We start from the raw sequence: 27,603 nt of genomic DNA, 5'->3' as shown, positions 1-27,603 counted from the left end.
GAATTGAAGAATCAACAAACTAGGGAAAATTTGATAAGAAAAGGAAAATTTTATGTCAGTCGAGGGAAATTTTCGTAAGACAGTAATTGCCTTTGTATTTCAAAACTCTATATATTAAAATGTTAGGTTTATATATTTGTAGTCAAGAAAAGTTTATATGTTAGTGATCAATTCTTTCGACAATGAGATATCGAAAACCATAAGTGCTAGAAACGTGCAGTTTTCTCTGGTCGATTTAAAATTTTGTGTAGATTTGCCAGTTCTCATTATTTTTTTAAAAAGAAAAGTCTTAATTTTTCTAATCCACATTTTAGGCATCTATTGACCTTATTAGAATAATATTGCCACTAGGACGTTAAGGTTGATACCCTTGTGAAAGGCAACCAGTAGAGGAGCTACGTATAGCGGGTTGATGGACATTTTAGGCGCTTTGCTTTAATCTGAATGACAAATCCTGTACGTCTGTGAAGTTGTCCCGCCCACCTAACGAATTTTTCTTTTTTTATCTACATCGTTAGTTTATCGTTAGTTTACGTTAGTTTTGCTAAAATTATCGTTAGTTTTGCAAAAATAACGATTTTATTCGAGAAATAAACGGGCAGGCCAACTTCACGGTTCCCCGCCCACAAACGAATTTCAAAAGTTTTTCATATCACATCGTTAGTTTATCGTTAGTTTACGTTAGTTTTGCTAAAACTATCGTTAGTTTCGCGAAAATAACGATTTTATTCCAGAAATAAAGCTTCCCGCCAACTGTGAATTAGCCCGCCCATATTGAATTCTCATAAAATTCCAACTCATATCGTTAGTTTATCGTTAGTTTACGTTAGTTTTGCTAAAACTATCGTTAGTTTCACAAAAATAACGATTTTATTCAAGAAATAAAGTTTCCCGCCAACTGTGAATTAGCCCGCCCATATTGAATTCTCATAAAATTCCAACTCACATCGTTAGTTTATCGTTAGTTTACGTTAGTTTTACTAAAATTATCGTTAGTTTTGCAAAAATAACGATTTTATTCGAGAAATAAATGGGCAGGCCAACTTCACGGTTCCCCGCCCACAAACGAATTTCAAAAGTTTTTCATATCACATCGTTAGTTTACGTTAGTTTTGCTAAAACTGTCGTTAGTTTCGCAAAAATAACGATTTTATTCAAGAAATAAAGTTTCCCGCCAACTGTGAATTAGCTCGTCAATATTGAATTCTCAGAAACTTCCAACTCATATCGTTAGTTTATCGTTAGTTTACGTTAGTTTTGCTAAAATTAACGTTTGTTTTGCAAAAATAACGTTTTTATTCGAGAAATTAAAGTTCCCGCCAAATGTAAACACAATTACATAGCAGGCATACGCCTATCATGTTCCCTCAGGTACAGTACATGAGAATGTGTCCAGTATGTGCCTTATATACTTCTTACGTATGCCTGTTAAGTAAATGTGCTGTTAGGGTTTACATTTGGCCGGAACTTTTATTTGTCGAATAAAACCGTTATTTTTCCAAAACAAACGTTAATTTTAGCAAAACTAATGTAAACTAACGTTAAACTAACGATATGAGTAGGAAGTTTAAGGGAATTCAATATGGATTGGCTAATTCACAGCTGGCGGGAAACTTTATTTCTCGAATAAAATCGTTATTTTTGCGAAACTAACGATAGTTTTAGCAAAACTAACGTAAACTAACGATGTGATATGAAAAACTTTTGAAATTCGTTTATGGGCGGAGTACCGTGAAGTTGGCCTGCCTATTTATTTCTCGAATAAAATCGTTATTTTTGCGAAACTAACAATAATTTTAGTAAAACTAACGTGAAGTAACGAAAAACTATCGATGTGAGTTGGAATTTTATGAGAATTTAATATTGGCGGGCTAATTCACAGTTGGCGGAAAACTTTATTTCTTGAATAAAATCGTTATTTTTGCGAAACTAACGATAGTTTTAGCAAAACTAACGTAAACTTACGATAAACTAACGATATGAGTTGGAATTTTATGAGAATTCAATATGGGCGGGCTAATTCACAGTTGGCGGGAAACTTTATTTCTGAATAAAATCGTTATTTTTGCGAAACTAACGATAGTTTTAGCAAAACTAACATAAACTAACGATAAACTAACGATGTGATATGAAAAACTTTTGAAATTCGTTTGTGGGCGGGGAACCGTGAAGTTGGCCTGCCCATTTATTTCTGAATAAAATCGTTATTTTTGCAAAACTAACGATAATTTTAGCAAAACTAACGTAAACTAACGATAAACTAACGATGTAGATAAGAAAAAGAAAAATTCATTAGGTGGGCGGGACAACTTCACAGACGTAAATCCTGTTGCAAGCTGGTAACTTCGAAGGCTTGTGGACCCACAATGAGGCGTACTCGGATATGGAATTATAAGAAAAAATATTTTCATTTGATATTATCTATCACTTATCCAAGTTTGCCACAAACTCACACCAACATTCTATATATTAAAATACTGCATTTATATGTTTGTCTATAGCAATTCACTCCCTTTGAGAGTCTTCCTGTCTTTTACTTGTGTTTGTAAAGAGACTTGCACAGATATAGTGAGAAGTGGTAAGAAGATTAAGGCTCATATTGGACCTGTGCGCTGTATAAATAGCACAGGTTCAACTAGTCTTATAATAATAATAATAATAATAATAATAATAATAATAATAATAATAATAATAATAATAATAATAATAATAATAATAATAATAACAGACGAGACCTGTCTATATCGGTCTAAAAAATCTGCCTGGTTACTTGTATACCTGTATAACATCAGTCAAGAGTGTTTGTTAGTGTTATTATTGTTCTTTCCGGTCGTTACACAATAATACATTGGTTATCAACCTAATTTCTATCACGACCTCCATTTTATCACATCCTCTCGCCAGCGAACCCTTATAATTTCTGGTTTGTAATAACTTTGTGTGGGATTCTTAATATTCCTATTGCGGAGATCTCACGATATCCATCTATTTCTATAATAGTAGAATCCATTTCTTGTTTATAGTAGATACAGTAGCTTCCTTATAACGAATGAATTAAAACCAAATTTGGTCAGTTCATACATATTACAAAATATCGAATCCGATCCGCACAGAATTCAAAATAATATTTAAAAAATATTTTCCGATATTAGATTCTAATTATATTTATCTTTTCCGCTTATTTTTGCGACCCTCATACTGAAAAGTTTGGTTTTATCGTAAAGTACTGGAAAGTGTTGTGTTACTTTGATTTACTTAAGGACTCGAAATAATTGTTGGAGCAAACAATTAATTTGTCTTGCGTGGGGCTCTACGCACACACCGATCGATCGGTGATGCCAACCGGGAACCATATAAAATCCCATCTTGAAAAACAGAAATTTCAATTTTGCTCTTAAATTCCCACGCGCTATACTAGTTACAAAATTCCTAAAATTAAAAAATATATGTATATTAAAATTGAAATTACTATACGTTACTATTTTCGACATTTGAGTGAATTGTTCGTAAATTTCACTCTTCCAAATTCCTAATAAGTATTTTCCTTAATTAAAAGAAACTATTGTAATTGTCGATGAAAACAAATACATTTTGTCGTCAAAATTTAGTTTCTTCATCACACTTTTGTGCCATAATGTTCTACTGAACGTAATGAAATTAGGAAAAAAACTTCATTATCCGGTTATTCCGTGTGGGACGTTTCAGAAATTGGCTATTTCTTGTTTGATAATTTTCTTTCTACTGTTCATGATTTTGTTTTAGAAACTCCAATTTACGTTTCTTGTTGCTTTTTTTTTTTTTTTTTTTTTTTTTTTTGACATTCACAAGTTTTTGCGTAAATCACTTTCACATTAATATGCACTTTCAAATAACAAAGTTTGACAATTAGCACTGATTTCACCAGCGTCATTAGTCGACTTCCTGCTCACAAAGAATTTTATTGGTGTGATGAGATAAACATATGATAAATCCCATATATGTTGCCAATTTTGACAAAAAATTATCTTTATCCCTATTCGAAAGATTAATCTCAAAATATCCCACAAAATGGGATTTTTCCGACGGGTTGGCATCACTGATAAAGAGAAATCCAAGGATGTTATAAAGTAGAGGATCTGCCCATACGTATCTTCTTCCTATAAACTCAGTGAAGCCAAAAAACAACCGAGCATCGTCTGAACCTGCACGTCTGATTGGCTACTCTCGTATCTGCCATGATTGTTGGCTCGAAACATTGCGATCTTAGTGGTGCGGAGCGGGCAGAGTAGGTGTAACGAAACTGTGACGTATGGCTTCACGATTTTGTTGTATGGGCAGATCCTCTATTTTATCCTTGGAAAAATCCAATTACACTAAACTTCTTTAAAACTAAGACGTGATTTTTCAAGCGTTGCATCAGAGTTGCCAGACAATCTTTTCTTAAATAGTCAGATGTTTTCTCTCATGCGAAGTGAGTGCCCACCGTTAATCACTTGAATGCCATTTTAAGAGGGGCGTAATTTGGGGAAAGTATAGGGAAATTGGCTTCTACTGAGTTTAAGAAACACAAGCTTAAAATTGTATATTAATATACTAATAAAAAAACGTAAAATTCTTTGTTGGTGGAATTCTTGCCCCATTCCCTCCCTCCGGAAAAATCTGAAATGTCTCTATTTATTTCAAGACTATAATAATAGGAAATAAAAATTTACACTATAAGCAACGTGACATTTTTTGTTATGGTTAACATTACGATAAGGTCAAATCAGGAGCGTCATTTCAGATTTTGGCGGCAAGATGCTCCACCGACAAAAGAGTGTCGGTTTTTTATACTGAATTTAGTATACAATCTATTAAAATGTGCGAATTTCTGAAACTCAGGGGGGAGGGCAATTGCGCCTAGCCATTCCCAAATGACGGCCCTGGTTCAAATACAATCAATTAGACAAAAATAGAATTTTCAAATATTAAAATGTACACTTCATAACCACACAGAAGCTAGTTGGTGTGCAGGAAACATTTTTAGAATAATAGGTAATTATCTGGAGTAATTATCATCATTATTAAGCATCTAAAAATTGTAGTTCGAAGTAGGGATTCTCAGTCAGTATGGTCGGACAGAGATTCGAGCACATTGCGAATCAAGAAACTCAAAATCCTGGTGTCAGATTGATACATATATACTGTAGTTTTAAGCGTGCGCGTTGCATTTTAAGGATATCAGAAATATGTAGTTAGTAACATTGGGAATTTGACTTAGTTTTCATTTTTTTGCTATGAACAAAGCTTTACGTGGTAAATTGACATTTATATCAAGTAACGAACAATAATTGTATTAGCTTAATCTTTCATGAAAATAATTTCGTACGCGTATGAATTTCCTGACATTTACGTGAATATAAGTGCTGCCATCTGTTATGTTCACTATATTTCTCTTCATCGCCAATTATATTTCATTCCTTGTAACCACTTACAAATTAATCATGTCACACTTTATTCTCCCTCATAAGAGCCATGTCCGTTTATTAAGAAAAGTAGCAACAGTATATGAAGCAACTTGCAACATGAGGTGGGTTCGAGGAAGGTGTGTATCGAGTTTTATTAAGATGTGATGATTTTTACGAGTGTCATTGAGAAATAGAAAGATGGACAGGCAGGCACATAAATACCGATCGACACGAATGGTGGAAGCTCGCTTCAATTATGAATGCAGTTAGTTAACTTTTCACCAATATATATCCGTTGGAAATTACACTGTTAGTAGGCGTTGGAAGTATGTCTGTTAGTAGGCGTATAACCGAACATTTTTTTTTTTTTTTTACAGAATTGATTGTGAGTTTTGGGACTTCGTGCGTCAGTGTAGTGTAGGATCTCTGATTCCATACCTACTCCTGTCAACCTGTCAACAGGGCCTTCCAGTGGGCAGACAACCTGCGTATGGGTTTTCTGAGAGTTCTTTCTTTTTCTCCCACTTTCTTCATTTCACTATTTCATTTGTCATCATCATAACCGTCACTCTTAGGCTCAGTGCACATCGTGGTACATTAAACTTGAATAAATAAATAAATAAAATAAAATAACTCAAATTGAAGGAATAAGTTGGTTGAGCTACTTGGAAATGTCCATTGTCTTCCACTAAATCCAGAAGTTTACTTCTAGAATAGTTTTTTTTTTTTTTTTTTTTTTTTTTGTTCTAAGTCAAATATTTAAAATTACGATAGCGAACGTGGACATTATAAAGAAACGTTCACGTTCAAGTTTTCATATTATTTCAGGTCTTTGTGTACATATCTTCATTTGGTAAATGTTTAGTTTTGCATATGTTGCTCAAGTAGAGTTACAAACCGGGACTCCCTTTGCATACGCCTCTATTAAATTAAGTTCAATGAGTCTGTATCCAAACTGTATATAACATAGGCCTATGATAGTATGATTATAAATTGCAGCAGATTCGTAATTATTTTTCTTGTGAAAAATCACTGGAAGCCTCCAAGACTATGAATTTTATTTTGTAGAGTATTGGAACTGCCGCTAGTGGAGCCGCTGGAACTCTAGCTATTAGCATTTGTCTATACAAAAATTATTCCAGGTTTGATTAAATGTTTAGAGCTTGATTACACAGCTACACAATAAATAAATAAATGAAAGTTCTGTGCACTCGACCCCAGGGTATGGATTTGATGTCTTTTGTTAAGATTGTCCGTGTTATTTCCTTTTTATAGGCGAAAAACATGAGCGATTTTGGATAGGGAGGATACACGTAATACAGCTATACAAAGAAAACAAAAGTTCTGTGCAGCCGATCCCAAGGTATTGATTTGATGTCTTTTGTTAAGATTGTCCGTGTTATTTCCTTTTTATAGGCGAAAAACTTGAGCGATTTTGGATAGGGAGGATACACGTAATACAGCTATACAAAGAAAACAAAAGTTCTGTGCAGCGGATCCCAAGGTATGGATTTGATGTCTTTTGTTAAGATTGTCCGTGTTATTTTCTTTTTATAGGCGAAAAACTTGAGCGATTTTGGATAGGGAGGATACACGTAATACAGCTATACAAAGAAAACAAAAGTTCTGTGCAGCGGACCTCGGGGTATGGATTTGATATTGTTTGTTACAAAGAATCCAAATTTCGAAACCCTAGGACGACTGACCGTGTCAATTTTGTTTTATGGGCGAAAAATATATGTCCTTCCTATCCAAAAAAACTGACACTATCAATCGACCTTGGGTTTCTAAAGTTGCATTCGAAAGTTCGATAAGGTCAAATTCGAACCGCTAATACTAACGCATTCAAGGTATGGATTTGATGTCTTTTGTTAAGATTGTCCGTGTTATTTCCTTTTTATAGGCGAAAAACTTGAGCGATTTTGGATAGGGAGGATACACGTAATACAGCTATACAAAGAAAACCAAAGTTCTGTGCAGCGGATCCCAAGGTATTGATTTGATGTCTTTTGTTAAGATTGTCCGTGTTATTTCGTTTTTATAGGCGAAAAACTTCAGCGATTTTGGATAGGGAGGATACACGTAATACAGCTATACAAAGAAAACGAAAGTTCTGTGCAGCGGATCCCAAGGTATTGATTTGATGTCTTTTGTTAAGATTGTCCGTGTTATTTCCTTTTTATAGGCGAAAAACTTGAGCGATTTAGGATAGGGAGGATACACGTAATACAGCTATACAAAGAAAACAAAAGTTCTGTGCAGCGGATCCCAAGGTATGGATTTGATGTCTTTTGTTAAGATTGTCCGTGTTATTTCCTTTTTATAGGCGAAAAACTTGAGCGATTTTGGATAGGGAGGATACACGTAATACAGCTATACAAAGAAAACAAAAGTTCTGTGCAGCGGATCCCAAGGTATGGATTTGATGTCTTTTGTTAAGATTGTCCGTGTTATTTCCTTTTTATAGGCGAAAAACTTGAGCGATTTTGGATAGGGAGGATACACGTAATACAGCTATACAAAGAAAAAAAAAGTTCTGTGCAGCGGACCTCGGGGTATGAATTTGATATTGTTTGTTACAAAGAATCCAAATTTCGAAACCCTAGGACGACTGACCGTGTCAATTTTGTTTTATGGGCGAAAAATATGTGTCCTTCCTATCCAAAAAAACTGACACTATCAATCGACCTGGGGTTTCTAAAGTTGCATTCGAAAGTTCGATAAGGTCAAATTCGAACCGCTAATACTAACGCATTCAAGGTATGGATTTGATGTCTTTTGTTAAGATTGTCCGTGTTATTTCCTTTTTATAGGCGAAAAACTTGAGCGATTTTGGATAGGGAGGATACACGTAATACAGCTATACAAAGAAAACAAAAGTTCTGTGCAGCGGATCCCAAGGTATTGATTTGATGTCTTTTGTTAAGATTGTCCGTGTTATTTCCTTTTTATAGGCGAAAAACTTGAGCGATTTTGGATAGGGAGGATACACGTAATACAGCTATACAAAGAAAACAAAAGTTCTGTGCAGCGGATCCCAAGGTATGGATTTGATGTCTTTTGTTAAGATTGTCCGTGTTATTTCCTTTTTATAGGCGAAAAACTTGAGCGATTTTGGATAGGGAGGATACACGTAATACAGCTATACAAAGAAAACAAAAGTTCTGTGCAGCGGATCCCAAGGTATGGATTTGATGTCTTTTGTTAAGATTGTCCGTGTTATTTCCTTTTTATAGGCGAAAAACTTGAGCGATTTTGGATAGGGAGGATACACGTAATACAGCTATACAAAGAAAACAAAAGTTCTGTGCAGCGGATCCCAAGGTATGGATTTGATGTCTTTTGTTAAGATTGTCCGTGTTATTTCCTTTTTATAGGCGAAAAACTTGAGCGATTTTGGATAGGGAGGATACACGTAATACAGCTATACAAAGAAAACAAAAGTTCTGTGCAGCGGATCCCAAGGTATGGATTTGATGTCTTTTGTTAAGATTGTCCGTGTTATTTTCTTTTTATAGGCGAAAAACTTGAGCGATTTTGGATAGGGAGGATACACGTAATACAGCTATACAAAGAAAACAAAAGTTCTGTGCAGCGGACCTCGGGGTATGGATTTAATATTGTTTGTTACAAAGAATCCAAATTTCGAAACCCTAGGACGACTGACCGTGTCAATTTTGTTTTATGGGCGAAAAATATATGTCCTTCCTATCCAAAAAAACTGACACTATCAATCGACCTTGGGTTTCTAAAGTTGCATTCGAAAGTTCGATAAGGTCAAATTCGAACCGCTAATACTAATGCATTCAAGGTATGGATTTGATGTCTTTTGTTAAGATTGTCCGTGTTATTTCCTTTTTATAGGCGAAAAACTTGAGCGATTTTGGATAGGGAGGATACACGTAACACAGCTATACAAAGAAAACAACAGTTCTGTGCAGCGGATCCCAAGGTACGGATTTGATGTCTTTTGTTAAGATTGTCCGTGTTATTTCCTTTTTATAGGCGAAAAACTTGAGCGATTTTGGATAGGGAGGATACACGTAATACAGCTATACAAAGAAAACGAAAGTTCTGTGCAGCGGATCCCAAGGTATGGATTTGATGTCTTTTGTTAAGATTGTCCGTGTTATTTCCTTTTTATAGGCGAAAAACTTGAGCGATTTAGGATAGGGAGGATACACGTAATACAGCTATACAAAGAAAACAAAAGTTCTGTGCAGCGGATCCCAAGGTATGGATTTGATGTCTTTTGTTAAGATTGTCCGTGTTATTTCCTTTTTATAGGCGAAAAACTTGAGCGATTTTGGATAGGGAGGATACACGTAATACAGCTATACAAAGAAAACAAAAGTTCTGTGCAGCGGATCCCAAGGTATGGATTTGATGTCTTTTGTTAAGATTGTCCGTGTTATTTCCTTTTTATAGGCGAAAAACTTGAGCGATTTTGGATAGGGAGGATACACGTAATACAGCTATACAAAGAAAACAAAAGTTCTGTGCAGCGGATCCCAAGGTATGGATTTGATGTCTTTTGTTAAGATTGTCCGTGTTATTTCCTTTTTATAGGCGAAAAACTTGAGCGATTTTGGATAGGGAGGATACACGTAATACAGCTATACAAAGAAAACAAAAGTTCTGTGCAGCGGATTCCAAGGTATGGATTTGATGTCTTTTGTTAAGATTGTCCGTGTTATTTCCTTTTTATAGGCGAAAAACTTGAGCGATTTTGGATAGGGAGGATACACGTAATACAGCTATACAAAGAAAACAAAAGTTCTGTGCAGCGGATCCCAAGGTATTGATTTGATGTCTTTTGTTAAGATTGTCCGTGTTATTTCTTTTTTATAGGCGAAAAACTTGAGCGATTTTGGATAGGGAGGATACACGTAATACAGCTATACAAAGAAAACAAAAGTTCTGTGCAGCGGATTCCAAGGTATGGATTTGATGTCTTTTGTTAAGATTGTCCGTGTTATTTCCTTTTCATAGGCGAAAAACTTGAGCGATTTTGGATAGGGAGGATACACGTAATACAGCTATACAAAGAAAACAAAAGTTCTGTGCAGCGGATCCCAAGGTATTGATTTGATGTCTTTTGTTAAGATTGTCCGTGTTATTTCTTTTTTATAGGCGAAAAACTTGAGCGATTTTGGATAGGGAGGATACACGTAATACAGCTATACAAAGAAAACAAAAGTTCTGTGCAGCGGATCCCAAGGTATGGATTTTATGTCTTTTGTTAAGATTGTCCGTGTTATTTCCTTTTTATAGGCGAAAAACTTGAGCGATTTAGGATAGGGAGGATACACGTAATACAGCTATACAAAGAAAACAAAGGTTCTGTGCAGCGGATCCCAAGGTTGGATTTGATGTCTTTTGTTAAGACTGTCCGTGTTATTTCCTTTTTATAGGCGAAAAACTTGAGCGATTTTGGATAGGGAGGATACATGTAATATAGCTATACAAAGAAAACAAAAGTTCTGTGCAGCGGATCCCAAGGTATGGATTTGATGTCTTTTGTTAAGATTGTCCGTGTTATTTCCTTTTTATAGGCGAAAAACTTGAGTGATTTTGGATAGGGAGGATACACGTAATACAGCTATACAAAGAAAACAAAAGTTCTGTGCAGCGGATCCCAAGGTATGGATTTGATGTCTTTTGTTAAGATTGTCCGTGTTATTTCCTTTTTATAGGCGAAAAACTTGAGCCATTTTGGATAGGGAGGATACACGTAATACAGCTAAGTAGTTGTGGGAAAACTAGTAAACACTCATGAATATTCATGAGTGTTTACTTTTTTGACATTTTAGCAGTTCCTAATGCACGTTTGAAAAAATGGATACACCCTTTTACGCATACTAATGACACATAATGTATGCAGGTGCGGCCGGAGGTTGTATAAAGAACATGACACATAATAAATTGGTTTCCGGTTAAAAGAAATGTTAATTGGATAAGCAGAATACAGAAAAAACCTTTTCGGAAATAAAATATGCAGATCACACACGTAGAACAAGGTAATTCATTAATATGCAGCACATGTAACGCGGCAGCTGCTGCTGGTCGTTGGTATGAGTGAAAGAAAGCAGTGGAAACTTCCAGATCTTTTTTCTAAGCTTATTATTGTTGGAATAGAGGAAAGAACACTCTCGAAACTTCTGGAAAGATTTCTTGTATTATACTTGTTTATTTTTATATGGAAAAGGGACATATTGTAATTGTCTGGAGTATAAGGGGGACGGAACTCTTTGGTTTTAATCGGGAATTGATTGCGGATTTTCCGGCATTGAAAAATGATATGACTCGGTGTACTTTTATGGAATTATAACTTGACTAAGATATAGTATAATGTAATATGTAGGGAATTAACATTAATGATTGCACTGGGACTCGAATTAGTATTCTCCCACTTGGAGAACCGTACGCTAAATATTTTGCTTGCAGTGCGAACTTGTTACTTATACATAACTATGAATTGTGTATGACATAACAGGTATATATAAATTATATTGTACAGAAAGTTAGCAGAATCCGCTTTCGGGAATCGAATTACTATTCTCCCACGTGGAGAACCGTACGCTAAATATTTTTGCTTGCAGTGCGAACTTGTTACTTATACATAGCTATGAATTGTGTAAGACATAACAGGTATATATAAATTATATTGTACAGAAAGTTAGCAGAATGCGCCCCGGGAATCGAACCAGGGCTATCCCACGTGGAGAACCGTATGCTAATTTTTATGTTTGCAGTGTGAACTTGTTACTTATACATAGCTACGAATTGTGTATGACATAACAGGTATATATAAATTATATTGTATAGAAAGTTAGCAGAATGCGCCCCCGGGAATCGAACCAGAGCTTTTCCACGTGAAAAGCCGTACGACAAACATTTTGCTTAGCAGATGTTGTTACTTATATGTAGCTATGAATTGTGTAAGACGTATAACTGGTATTTAGAAAGTATATGGTAAGAATTATTATTATTATTGTTGTAAACTGTTGTGTTTTGTTTCATAAACGCTAGTGTAACAATGAGGTTATATGGCGACAGAACGTTTAACGTTACCGCAGATTGAACTTAAGGGTTTTTCATGTTGAAAGCTAAGGCAATAAAAAGAGACCCGAGATTGTTTGAAATGTAGTAGTGAAGTTAAAAGGGAAACTTTATACTTATATATTGTAATTGGAAATCGTAATACAGCAAATAATTAATTTTTAATTCTTTTATTGTTTTTAGGTGGTGAAGGAAATAAAAAATTTTAATAGAAACACTGGAGAACAAACCTTATTTTCCTGAATTGTTTGTTGCGGAGTTTTTTTTTAGTGAAAAGGAGTTATAGATTGGTTTTAAAATATGGATTTATTGACACCGTTGGATCTTAGTTGTATGAAATATCGAAAATATTGGATAATGTGTGATATGAATATTGAATACTGAAATATCGACATAAAAGTTATTATAAGTGTTACATTCAACGAATATACTGGCTAGACTAAAGGAGACGGTGATGATGAGAAATTAATGAATATGGTGGAATGAAGAAAGTGGGAAGAAGCAGGAGAACCACGACAAAAACCCACGCACATAGTGTTTGTGCACCAAAAAGCTAACTTGAAACAAGCTGGGATTGAATTAAGGACCCCATGCACCAGAGGTGAACACTGTATTGCGTACCCACCATAGCTTTTTCTATGTATTATATTTGGATGGATAAAAGTACGCATGTATAAGTTGGTGGAACGAGAATGTAGGTGGAAACGGGAGAACTTCACACACAATGTTTAAACTAGAAAATACACTTTGATTGAGGGAAAGCATTTTGTTTTAGAAGTGACTTTTTTATGATCAGCGCTATTTAATGTTTATGAACGAGGAAAGAAACTGTAGCAGTTATTGGAGAATTATACTTTTGAAACTCTTTATACAAAATTATGTGTTTATATAACTTCATACATACTAGTAAAGAAGATATATGATGTACATTAAGGACGATTTTGACATTATTTAAACAGTGTAGGTAACGACTCTTAAGGCAATACAAGAGACGGACAATTATTTGACAGCGCAGATTAGTTTTATATGCAGATGGAAACAATTGCTTTAAATAAGAGATAGCACTTTGAACGTATAGTTTGGTTAAAATTGCTTTACTTTAGAACTCATAACATTAAGTACAAGGTAACCAACACCATTGGCGATAACTATTAGCAGGACTGTGAACGATGGGAATTAGCGTGTTGGAGAGTCAGATACATTTTGCGTATATAATAATAATGAGCATGAATATTTAACTTTGGCACCTAGAAGATTATGCAACCGACAAGTTAAAAATGCTTTGAGGATTGCATATTATATTCACAGACAGTCTGATACGATTCTGTATTTTACTTGAAGTATGATGAATGTTTGTTTGAACTAAAAGGGTATTTTATTTATAGATCTTGTTTGTAACTTAGAAAAAACAAGAAAATATTCTTGTAATGGTGTTACGACCGCCAGAAACGAAATAATAGCTAACATGTCCTTTTTACAGTTGAAATAGATATCTGCCAATATTAAACTTTAATAAAAATTATTCTGAATTTCAAGAATTTTAAACTTTATTGTAATTGTTACAAAATGCATAAGAAAATAGTATTTTAATGTTTTAGTTGTCTGCATATAGAGTATATATATATATATATATATATATATATATATATATATATATATATATATATATATATATATATATATATATAGTTGTGAGCGACTACATGGCATACAGTTATAACATATTAGAAGTGTTGTTCTCAAGAAATTAGATTTTCCTAAACCTTAAAGAGATTATATTGTGCAGTTTGCACTTACTGAGTTAAATTTGGTCATTTAAGACGAACTGTGGTTTTGCTCTTTTACCCAATGCAATTATATTGGATTGAAATACGGAAGTTACTGTTTGGAATTTTAGTTACTGTTTTGCTGGTTTTCACGAGCGATTTCGGAGGGCTGTTATTAAAAGTGGAATTTGAACCATTACTAATGCTTGTAACGAGAAAGTATATCTATTGAGAAGTGTGGATTTTCTTTGACGCAGATGAGAAGTAGCCCGTGTGTAAGACAGCTTGACGAAAACGAATGTTTGCACAACGAATTGAATTACTATTGCTTACAACAAGATTTATTTTAACTGTACCTGGGACTTTTGATTGATAAGTAAATTAGTAAATTATGTTTAAAGCGGTGTTGAGATTTATTTTGTATTAGGTTATCGACTACTGTTTGGATTATTTTTAATTTATGTTTTATATAACAACAAGGTTATAAAGAACAATATAACAGTAATATGGGTTTTGAATCACAATAGGGACAACTTTAATGCAGTTGCTGTGTATATGAACTGTTATGGAACATTAATCACTATTGCAGTTGCTGTGTTAGGTAGCATTTTTTTATATTGTAACTGCAAGAGAACTGTATTATAAGACTACCTAACACATGTAAATAATAGTTAGAGCTAAAATACTGAATTACTGGCAACTGAATTGTCAGTGAGAGTAATGTATTTTTAAAGAAATAAACTGATATTAGAAAAAAAATAATCTTAGTTGTTTGTATGCTATATGAAGACACTAGTGTTTAAGAAGCAGTGCATTAAAAGAAAAAATAATTGTTTTCGAAGAATATGGTAGGAAACTGAAAATATTTAATACTTTATTTTAGATTTTTAGAAACATTACCAACGTAAGTAAATGATGAACTATTGTCGATTGAACGGGAATCACTGAGGTTGATACCTTGTGTTTAGTTTATGATATGAAGACTTTAACATTCTTGTTTATACAGTTACTTTTAAATGAAAACAACTTATAATCTTATATGCAGAATGGATTGAATTAAGGGCGTACCTACGCGAGGGATTCATTGGATGCGGACCACATTTAAAACTCTATAACCCAACAAACATGTCAACACCTTTTTAAGAGAATTATGGTTGCAGTAGGAGAGAAATATGTGATATACTGTAGAAAAGTCGATGTTACAGTACCCCTGTACTCTTTCTTTTTTTTATAAAAAGAAGTTAGTGTACTCTTTTGCTGAGAATATAAATGACAATATTGTAAAATTACGTGTTGTTTTATTGCAAGTAGAATAATGTTACTTCAATAATGCTTAAACGCAGTGACTGTTAGTGCAAAATCCACCCTCCAACAAATTTCAGGATGTGCAGACCCTTACTTGGTATATGCTTTTAAAAGAATAAAGCTTAGAGAGCTCAATACTTTGAGGTAAAGGATAAAATGTCTATGAAATGCATAGAAATATACAGGAAAATACTTCTTCTTAGTATGATGATAACTTGAAATACTTATTCCATTTTATATAGTAAAAGGACAAGATTGTACTTTTGTGAATAATTACCTTGGACTTGAAAATCAAACACAACCCTTTTGTTAGACAACCACTAGAAATCCTACGTATAATGAATTGACACACACTGCAGACGCTTTACTTTTATTGATCCTGATAATAAACATTGTATGGTAACCTCTTGAAACTTGTAGACCCACAGTGAGGTATACTCGGATATGGGGAGAGCACTATGACTCAGTGGTAGAACGACATTTTGATGGTCGTGATTTAAAACCGACCAAATGAACTTTGTGGTGGACAACACCTTTTTTCTCCTAGTACTTCCATTTCCTACAGCATTCATTTATTGGCTTAATTCGCTTATCCCTTAACCTAAAGGACGTTCTTCAGAGTAAGGAAGCTATCATGTTTCATAATATATAGTATAACAGGTACGATTGTCGTTGTATATTAAAACCTCAACTTCCTCGATAGAATTTTACAACAACAAAAGATTTTGAATTGAATAATAATACGATTTCTATGCCTTGGCGGGCTAAGATCGAACCATGGATTCATCATGTGCCAGAGGTGAAGGATTTTGAAGGCGATGAAGAATATTTTATAATTCCACAGTAGTATTAATGATTGTTTGAGATTCTTAGTATACTATGTGATACAAAGGTTACATGAATTTTATTTTTGTTCTTTTTGGACTAATGTTTAAGAAGACCAGAATGATAGATTTCAAGAACTATCTATGGTGCACGGATTACAGTTTTAATTTTACAGCTTTATACACATGAATTCAAAATTATAAGGCCATTAGATTTTTTGTATAAGACTCTTGTTGGACTTGATTTGATTTGAGTTTAACGTCTCTTTTCATCAGCGAGGCTATATGAGACGTGAACCTACTGATTAACGTGGAATCCGAACCACATGATCTCCCGCCGGGAATCGAACCTAGGTAGACTTTTGTTGGAATAAATGTTTTCGCTGGAACCTTTTTTTAAAATTTAATGTAAAACTTTAAACATAATGAAGAAAATAAAAACATACTGAGGTGAAATAAACTTGAAAACTCCCACCGTGCAAAAGAATTAAGGAAAACAGCCTCTGTTTTCAAGCTGAGACTATCCATGGTTGAGATTGACCATCAAATATAACGATTATTTTTCTCAGGTGATGAGTTTGTATGCTTATGCCAGTAGCTAAAACTGGAAAAGTGAACCAGGTAGTGTTTGCAAAATGGTATTACATGGTTTAATCTCAGAACATGTGCAATTGTGATGGACAAAAATTCCATGGGTAGTGGGGCTGGTGGACAACAACAACTTCACGAAACATCTGTTGGTATTAAAATTAACGATACATGAACTTTCAAAAGACGAAATGTTTCTTTATCTGGACTGTTAATACTTTTTTGAAATTTCATCGGAACAAGCATTCAACTTGAACGGTGTATAATAAACGAACGAACTATCTAGTTGCATTATAGGAGGGCGATACAGGTGTGGATGAAACGTTTATGTATTGATTTTTGAATACGAGTTGTGTGCGAGTAATTCAATTTTATTTAACTTTTAATATTAGAGATTATTTTATATGACCATTTAATATTTTATTATTTCTTATACATATTCGCTTTCATCATTTGTCCATTGTAATGTTAGTAGAAAAAATGTTTTATTTAACAACATGAGCACGAAAACCTACAAGAAAAATATTAGACAACATTCATAATTATCACTGTACGGAATACTTCTTTAAATGGAAACAGTTTGATCCATTGGTAGAGTGCACCCATCTGGCACGAGGATCCCTAGTTCAATCCCAAGACCGTGACAATTTGTGATGGACAACACCCTGTGGATATTCTCGGGGTTCTCCATTTCCTACCACTTTCTTCATATTCAACATTTTTTGCAATCATTAACCATTCAACGTTGCCTACTTGTAAAATGTCTCGAGTAGATGAGTATATAAGACTCATGCAAGAACAAAATGTTTTCTCATTGCTCTCAAGCCAGAAAAAAAGCAGAAACTCATATCTACATGCCAAAATAAGTGTTTTCGCTTTGCTCTCAAGCCAGAAAAGAAGAAACTCGTTTCCACGAAGTGAAATTTCTCGAGTTGCTACTCGCCAAATTTCACAAGTTTCGTTTTAAATGTGGTCCGCATCCAATGAATCCCTCGCGTAGGTACGCCCTTAATTCAATCCATTCTGCATATAAGATTATAAGTTGTTTTCATTTAAAAGTAACTGTATAAACAAGAATGTTAAAGTCTTCATATCATAAACTAAACACAAGGTATCAACCTCAGTGATTCCCGTTCAATCGACAATAGTTCATCATTTACTTACGTTGGTAATGTTTCTAAAAATCTAAAATAAAGTATTAAATATTTTCAGTTTCCTACCATATTCTTCGAAAACAATTATTTTTTCTTTTAATGCACTGCTTCTTAAACACTAGTGTCTTCATATAGCATACAAACAACTAAGATTATTTTTTTTCTAATATCAGTTTATTTCTTTAAAAATACATTACTCTCACTGACAATTCAGTTGCCAGTAATTCAGTATTTTAGCTCTAACTATTATTTACATGTGTTAGGTAGTCTTATAATACAGTTCTCTTGCAGTTACAATATAAAAAAATGCTACCTAACACAGCAACTGCAATAGTGATTAATGTTCCATAACAGTTCATATACACAGCAACTGCATTAAAGTTGTCCCTTTTAGTTCAAACAAACATTCATCATACTTCAAGTAAAATACAGAATCGTATCAGACTGTCTGTGAATATAATATGCAATCCTCAAAGCATTTTTAACTTGTCGGTTGCATAATCTTCTAGGTGCCAAAGTTAAATATTCATGCTCATTATTATTATATACGCAAAATGTATCTGACTCTCCAACACGCTAATTCCCATCGTTCACAGTCCTGCTAATAGTTATCGCCAATGGTGTTGGTTACCTTGTACTTAATGTTATGAGTTCTAAAGTAAAGCAATTTTAACCAAACTATACGTTCAAAGTGCTATCTCTTATTTAAAGCAATTGTTTCCATCTGCATATAAAACTAATCTGCGCTGTCAAATAATTGTCCGTCTCTTGTATTGCCTTAAGAGTCGTTACCTACACTGTTTAAATAATGTCAAAATCGTCCTTAATGTACATCATATATCTTCTTTACTAGTATGTATGAAGTTATATAAACACATAATTTTGTATAAAGAGTTTCAAAAGTATAATTCTCCAATAACTGCTACAGTTTCTTTCCTCGTTCATAAACATTAAATAGCGCTGATCATAAAAAAGTCACTTCTAAAACAAAATGCTTTCCCTCAATCAAAGTGTATTTTCTAGTTTAAACATTGTGTGTGAAGTTCTCCCGTTTCCACCTACATTCTCGTTCCACCAACTTATACATGCGTACTTTTATCCATCCAAATATAATACATAGAAAAAGCTATGGTGGGTACGCAATACAGTGTTCACCTCTGGTGCATGGGGTCCTTAATTCAATCCCAGCTTGTTTCAAGTTAGCTTTTTGGTGCACAAACACTATGTGCGTGGGTTTTTGTCGTGGTTCTCCTGCTTCTTCCCACTTTCTTCATTCCACCATATTCATTAATTTCTCATCATCACCGTCTCCTTTAGTCTAGCCAGTATATTCGTTGAATGTAACACTTATAATAACTTTTATGTCGATATTTCAGTATTCAATATTCATATCACACATTATCCAATATTTTCGATATTTCATACAACTAAGATCCAACGGTGTCAATAAATCCATATTTTAAAACCAATCTATAACTCCTTTTCACTAAAAAAAAACTCCGCAACAAACAATTCAGGAAAATAAGGTTTGTTCTCCAGTGTTTCTATTAAAATTTTTTATTTCCTTCACCACCTAAAAACAATAAAAGAATTAAAAATTAATTATTTGCTGTATTACGATTTCCAATTACAAAATATAAGTATAAAGTTTCCCTTTTAACTTCACTACTACATTTCAAACAATCTCGGGTCTCTTTTTATTGCCTTAGCTTTCAACATGAAAAACCCTTAAGTTCAATCTGCGGTAACGTTAAACGTTCTGTCGCCATATAACCTCATTGTTACACTAGCGTTTATGAAACAAAACACAACAGTTTACAACAATAATAATAATAATTCTTACCATATACTTTCTAAATACCAGTTATACGTCTTACACAATTCATAGCTACATATAAGTAACAACATCTGCTAAGCAAAATGTTTGTCGTACGGCTTTTCACGTGGAAAAGCTCTGGTTCGATTCCCGGGGGCGCATTCTGCTAACTTTCTATACAATATAATTTATATATACCTGTTATGTCATACACAATTCGTAGCTATGTATAAGTAACAAGTTCACACTGCAAACATAAAAATTAGCATACGGTTCTCCACGTGGGATAGCCCTGGTTCGATTCCCGGGGCGCATTCTGCTAACTTTCTGTACAATATAATTTATATATACCTGTTATGTCTTACACAATTCATAGCTATGTATAAGTAACAAGTTCGCACTGCAAGCAAAAATATTTAGCGTACGGTTCTCCACGTGGGAGAATAGTAATTCGATTCCCGGAAGCGGATTCTGCAAACTTTCTGTACAATATAATTTATATATACCTGTTATGTCATACACAATTCATAGTTATGTATAAGTAACAAGTTCGCACTGCAAGCAAAATATTTAGCGTACGGTTCTCCAAGTGGGAGAATACTAATTCGAGTCCCAGTGCAATCATTAATGTTAATTCCCTACATATTACATTATACTATATCTTAGTCAAGTTATAATTAAATAAAAGTACACCGAGTCATATCATTTTTCAATGCCGGAAAATCCGCAGTCAATTCCCGATTAAAACCAAAGAGTTCCGTCCCCCTTATACTCCAGACAATTACAATATGTCCCTTTTCCATATAAAAATAAACAAGTATAATACAAGAAATCTTTCCAGAAGTTTCGAGAGTGTTCTTTCCTCTATTCCAACAATAATAAGCTTAGAAAAAAGATCTGGAAGTTTCCACTGCTTTCTTTCACTCATACCAACGACCAGCAGCAGCTGCCGCGTTACATGTGCTGCATATTAATGAATTACCTTGTTCTACGTGTGTGATCTGCATATTTTATTTCCGAAAAGGTTTTTTCTGTATTCTGCTTATCCAATTAACATTTCTTTTAACCGGAAACCAATTTATTATGTGTCATGTTCTTTATACAACCTCCGGCCGCACCTGCATACATTATGTGTCATTAGTATGCGTAAAAGGGTGTATCCATTTTTTCAAACGTGCATTAGGAACTGCTAAAATGTCAAAAAAGTAAACACTCATGAATATTCATGAGTGTTTACTAGTTTTCCCACAACTACTCAGCTATACAAAGAAAACAAAAGTTCTGTGCAGCGGATCCCAAGGTATGGATTTGATGTCTTTTAAGATTGTCCGTGTTATTTCCTTTTTATAGGCGAAAAACTTGAGCGATTTTGGATAGGGAGGATACACGTAATACAGCTATACAAAGAAAACAAAAGTTCTGTGCAGCGGATCCCAAGGTATTGATTTGATGTCTTTTGTTAAGATTGTCCGTGTTATTTCCTTTTTATAGGCGAAAAACTTGAGCGATTTTGGACAGGGAGGATACACGTAATACAGCTATACAAAGAAAACAAAAGTTCTGTGCAGCGGATCCCAAGGTATGGATTTGATGTCTTTTGTTAAGATTGTCCGTGTTATTTCCTTTTTATAGGCGAAAAACTTGAGCGATTTTGGATAGGGAGGATACACGTAATACAGCTATACAAAGAAAACAAAAGTTCTGTGCAGCCCATCCCAAGGTATTGATTTGATGTCTTTTGTTAAGATTGTCCGTGTTATTTCCTTTTTATAGGCGAAAAACTTGAGCGATTTTGGATAGGGAGGATACACGTAATACAGCTATACAAAGAAAACAAAAGTTCTGTGCAGCGGATCCCAAGGTTGGATTTGATGTCTTTTGTTAAGACTGTCCGTGTTATTTCCTTTTTATAGGCGAAAAACTTGAGCGATTTTGGATAGGGAGGATACATGTAATATAGCTATACAAAGAAAACAAAAGTTCTGTGCAGCGGACCTCGGGGTATGGATTTGATATCGTTTGTTACAAAGAATCCAAATTTCGAAACCCTAGGACGACTGACCGTGTCAATTTTGTTTTATGGGCGAAAAATATATGTCCTTCCTATCCAAAAAAACTGACACTATCAATCGACCTGGGGTTTCTAAAGTTGCATTCGAAAGTTCGATAAGGTCAAATTCGAACCACTAATACTAACGCATTCAAATTTCAATGCTCCCCACTGAAATTGAATCTGATATTAAAAACACCAAATTCTAGCCACCATCAGAGGATGTTCGGAAGAGAATTAAGTAGCATGAAATTAGGGATTTAGAAATATATATACAATGTTACATAAGAAACAAACCAAAGAAAGAAATTTGTCTTAAATTCATAGTTTATTTTTAACAACATACAAATAACGAAGAAATGTTCTTCAACAACTTTCATAACAGAAACAAAATGACATAATTGTACAATATTTATTGGTTCCTGTTTGTAACAAATAACGTTAAGAAAATAATAACAAAAACAAACATGGACGGAGATGACAATCTACCACAGCCACCACAGATATCAATAAATTCCTCCTAAAAAGAGAAGAAGAAGACCATTTTATTTTTAAACATTTATATGATAATATGTTTTGTTAGTTAATATGTATAGTTAGTTATATGTTTAAATTAGGGATGGCCAATTCAGGAATTTTTACTTTCTGGAATCCGGAAAGTAAAATCAAAAAAATTCCGAAAACTTTCTGGAATCCGGATTCCGGAAAATTTTTGGCCATCCCTAGTTTAAATTAGATTAAATTCACATTCTTTCTTTAGGTTTCCAAAAAGTTGGTAATTTTATGGTTAAAGTTTCTTACTGAAAATGAAAGAAGAGAAAATAACACAATTTGTGATCAATATTACCTAGGGTGAATTTAAACCAGTAAACATAGTCCCATAAATCTCCCATCCTTCCTTAATCATTTGCCACAAACCACATGAAAATCGGACTTCAGTTAGGAATTCTGAAATCCGTGAGGTTTTAAAGTATCACCCTATATATATATATATATATATATATATATATATATATATATATATATATATATATATATATATATATATATATATACTATCTTAACCATTTTTGGGGTGTGGACTCGCATTCCTCGGAGCAGACGCACTTTTCTTGGGCTTCAGTGTATGTATGCCGTAAAAACTACTGTGCAAAGAGTATTAATGAATTTGTGCTAGGTTGCTCCTAAAAACACGAATGCCATTTCACCGAGTCAGGACAGCAGGATGCCCACACTGTAACGCAGGGATATGTCCGTAAAGAGCAGACCCGTCAGCGAAGGTGGGTATATACATAAACAAGGATAGTGTAAAACACTGTATATGGCATAAAAACACATATCATACGTATTGGATAACGTATTTGTACGTTATTATGGACGTTACAAGTTATATCCCGATATGTTTTTATTGTTTACACATTGGTGTTCTAAAATAACATAATACATTAGGAATACGTAAATTTCGAAAATATTTGGCCCCTTTAACTCTAAAACTTTATGCTTGCACATTATGAGTTAGTACATTGCCTTCAAATACCTCACTTCACTTTGTATACGGTGGTTAATGGCTAGCTTATGGACAAAGCCGTGTTTGACAGCTTAAACTTTGGTTAATGTATCTCTGGGTAGGTACACACTTCACAGATAAGAACACAACATATTCCGATTATTTACACTCTGGTCTATTAAAATATTTTACAATATGTTCTGTATATATATATATATATATATATATATATATATATATATATATATATATATATATATATATATATATATACAAATGGTGATCAGAAAAATGGAAACACCTGTATTTGGCAACACGTTAGATGTATGGGTTGGCAGGGGTGTCGTGGCGCCCGCAGCGCCGGACCGCTGGTGGTGGTGTGTTAGGTCGGTCTCCATACTACGTCAGGCGCAGTGAAACAGCAGTGTCCAGTGGCTGCAGCAGACGGGGGTAGTGTAAAATGGGAGACCTCTCAGATTTTCAAAGAGTGCAAATTGTTGGTGCGCGGTTATATGGAGTGAGTGTGACGGCAGTGGCTACTGTGTTAGGTGTGCCGCGTGGGACAGTATCGAAGATGATGACGGCCTACACAACACACGGGAAAACCACATCGAGGAAGCGGAACAGTGGGCGGAAGAAAATCATGAGTGACAGGTCACGCCGGGTATTAAAGCGCATTGTCACGCAGAACCGTCGTGCCACTGCGGAGCAAGTGACGGAGGAACTCAATCAGCACCTCCCCCACCCTGTTTCGACAATCACAGCCCGCCGCGAATTACATGACATGAACTTACGAGGTCGTGTTGCACGGGCCAAACCGCTCATCAGGGACCATAACGCTTTCGCACGCCGCAAATGGTGCCGCGACCATGCAACTTGGACCGTTGAGGACTGTAAACGTGTGATATGGTCGGATGAGTCATCCTTCACCCTATTCCCAACCACGGGCCGTGTTTATGTGTGGAGAACGCCCAAAGAAGCTTATGATCTGCAGTGTCTCCGCCCAACTGTGAAACATGGCGGCGGCTCGGTGATGCTGTGGGCCGCCATATCATGGTTTTCATTGGGTCCTGTGGTCACACTTAGCGGACGAATCACTGCCAACGATTATGTCGCAATTTTAGGCGACCACTTGAATCCTATAGTCCGGATGTTGTTCCCGGACAATGACGCCATCTTCCAGGATGATAATGCACCCATTCATACAGCTGGCGTTGTTGCAGCGTGGTTTGAGGAACATCGGGATGAAGTTCAACACCTCTCCTGGCCCGCCCAATCCCCAGATCTCAACATAATTGAACATCTGTGGTCCGTCTTGGAAACACGACTCCGGCGACGATTTCCACCTCCATCCTCTCTCACAGAACTGGCCGATGCCCTGCACGAGGAATGGTGTAAAATTCCACTTGCTACCATTCACGACCTCTATGCCTCCATCCCACGTCGCATCAAGGCTATTCTGAAGGCGAAAGGTGGCTCGACACCATATTAATCTGGTAAGTTGCAATTTCGTTCAGGTGTTTCCATTTTTCTGATCACCATCTATATATATATATACTTACTCTTAAAATGCCATTTTCCAATAACAATCTTACCTTCTTTAGTTTAACTTAAGTAGTATAGCTAAAATTATCTTTCCATGTCCTATTTTATATCCTACTTTGGATTTGAGCTTAAAATAATATTTGGATTTGTGCAAACTAGAAAAAGTTTTGTGTACTTTTCTGGCAGAGCACTCCTTTTAATGACAGAAAGTACACTTGTTTATTTATTTATGTGCAAAGTTTTAGATGCAAATGCAAAATGCATAAGAACAAACTGGAAATACAGAGAGGCCCAAAAGTAGGTATACTCCCTGCATTGATCAAGTATAACATTCTAGTTTATGGATTTATTGCTTCGACTGTTTCGGGTTTAAGTTATAAGTAAAAAGACGTTAAGAACAAATAATTAAAAAAAAAACTAGATGAACCTATTGATAACAATAAGAAACGATATAAAATACAGTGAGCTGATCAGTACGGGACTGTATACCTACTTTTGGGTCACTCTGTATTAACAACGAAAGATTGGGCTTAATTTGGAAATAAGTTAGCCAGACGCCTTAGATTTAAAAATATCAACCTGTACTTTGGCGATTTCCTATAGTTGAATTGGAAAACCAAACAATTGCCTCGTAGGTCGTTCAATATTGAGGTAAGAAACTAGTTTAGAGTTTAGTTTAGTTTAGCGTCCCTTTCAGCAGCGAGGCTATATGAGACGTGGACCTACTGATTAACGTGGAATCCGAACCACATGAGCTCCCGCCGGGAATCGAACCCGGGTCTCCCACGCCAAAGGCGCGTACGCTAACCGCTTAGCCACGGAGGAGCTCAGGTAAGAAACTAGCGTAAATTGAACAAAATATAATCGGAAAATCTGTAAGGACTTCTGTAATTTGTGTGGACAGTTCTATACAGATAGGATAATTACCTCAGGGTGTCGTATCACACAAGATGTATGCCTTTTACGAGGCAAATCATTCTTCATGATTTTGTGACAGGCTAATGTGGAGATATGAGTTTCGTTGTATTTGATTTCTTGTGGTTCTGCACTGATTTCCTCTCCTCCATACTCACATAGATTTTGAACCACAACAAGCAGCAAGTTTGTGCGTGGAATCTTCTGAATTGAAAAGGGTCTGTAAGCAAAAATGATAATTATTATTTATGTATAGTTATTCCAATGGTGATATTGATTTTTAAAAAAATAGAATATACTCTCTGCTTTTTTCTGTTAAGTACGTAAGAAAATTATTGTAAAATCATTCGAACTCTTGTCAGTCATCATAAAACAAAAATCTAAAAGAAAAAAAAAAGGAAAATGAAGAATTATTTTCTATTTATTAGTGAAATTACAGTTAGATTCGGTATTAGGCTACTTTATACCAGAAACATTTATAGTACAAGTTAGGAACAAGTTTTCAGAAGGAAGTAAAGTAATGCATGTATTTATAATTTTCCTCCCAATCATTGGGGTGGATTAAGAGGACTGACCACTCACACGCCCTCTTTACTTGTTATTGGTTTTTGTTCTTCAAGGAAATTATGTTCATGGTGGTTTACTGCGGTACGTCCAAACTTTAGCAAACTCTAAGGACTGTGAACAAAACAGTATGTCAATATATACTTAATACCTTGACGTTCAACAGATATACAGTGTTCGAGAATATGCTCACTAAATGGCAAGACGTTCGCCCAATGTGGAGGAAATATGACGGAATTTCACATTTTTGAACCCATGTCAAAGTTCTTGTCTATTCGTCTGTTGAGGATGTTCATGATCTAGGGGACCCATCGTAAGAGGCTACAACCATCATTCGAGCAACACAGGGATCTTTGAATATGTACCGATGCGTCATGTTCACGTTTGTGTCGTGGTAATTTTCAACACATCCTCTAAGAACCCTAAGTAAAGTATGGGATCATGTCCTTGCTTTCTCCGGAGAGCCAATGTCATTCACAAAGTTGCATTAATTAAATACGACTCCTAGTGCTCTTTATTACCTGCCCTGTTAATTACACCTACGGTAAGATAGTGACTGCTGTCACCTCACCGTTACCAGTATATCAATATGTATCTCATTGTAACCGATAGTATGTTCACCTCTTCTATACCCTGCGGCGTTGCGTCGTGTACTTTGATTTATCCTGTATATCTCCGGAACAGTGTGGTATCGTGTATATATTGATATAAACTATTTTGTTGCCTATCTATAGAGGCCTGTTGAAGTTTGGACATATATTACCGAACCACCCTGTATATGCATATGTATTGAAAGTCAGTGAACATTACATAAAGCTTGAAAGAACTTGTGTCATTAGAGAAAATTCATTATCGTTTTATCGTTTTCAGAGCAGGAATGTTTCATACATTACTTTATTCCTTTATAATCTTATTTTAAACAATTTGTAACTAATAATATATATTATTATGAGTTGTCAGTAAGATTAATGCAATAAATACCACAGCATTTGTTTTTGTAAGTACGAAATTAAAGTATTCAAAGGTGTGTTATTAAATATGAAATAATAATAATAATAATAATAATAATAATAATAATAAT

General features: G+C 34.8%; 1 protein-coding gene and 1 long non-coding RNA gene across 3 annotated transcripts in view; one reads left to right on the top strand and one right to left on the bottom strand.

Moving 5' to 3' along the window:
* LOC145672966 (uncharacterized) overlaps positions 1-27,603 on the top strand; it is a 123,639-nt gene that overhangs the window by 81,750 nt on the left and 14,286 nt on the right. The gene's annotated exons all lie outside the window — the stretch shown is intronic.
* Positions 22,301-27,603, bottom strand: part of LOC145672965 (voltage-dependent calcium channel subunit alpha-2/delta-3-like) — a 166,409-nt gene continuing 161,106 nt past the window's right edge. For both annotated transcript variants that reach the window (XM_081742231.1, XM_081742232.1), the window contains exons 27-28: positions 25,971-26,178; positions 22,301-22,511 (exon numbers count right to left, since the gene is read on the bottom strand). In XM_081742231.1, the coding sequence (XP_081598357.1) occupies positions 22,404-22,511; positions 25,971-26,178 (316 nt within the window). In that variant the 3' untranslated portion in view covers positions 22,301-22,403. The remainder of the gene's footprint in view (positions 22,512-25,970; positions 26,179-27,603) is intronic.

Source organism: Thermobia domestica, chromosome 16 (assembly GCF_964235325.1).
Source record: "Thermobia domestica chromosome 16, izTheDome1.hap1.1, whole genome shotgun sequence".
Taxonomy (NCBI): domain Eukaryota; kingdom Metazoa; phylum Arthropoda; class Insecta; order Zygentoma; family Lepismatidae; genus Thermobia; species Thermobia domestica.
This window is presented reverse-complemented; position numbering and strand designations above follow the sequence as displayed.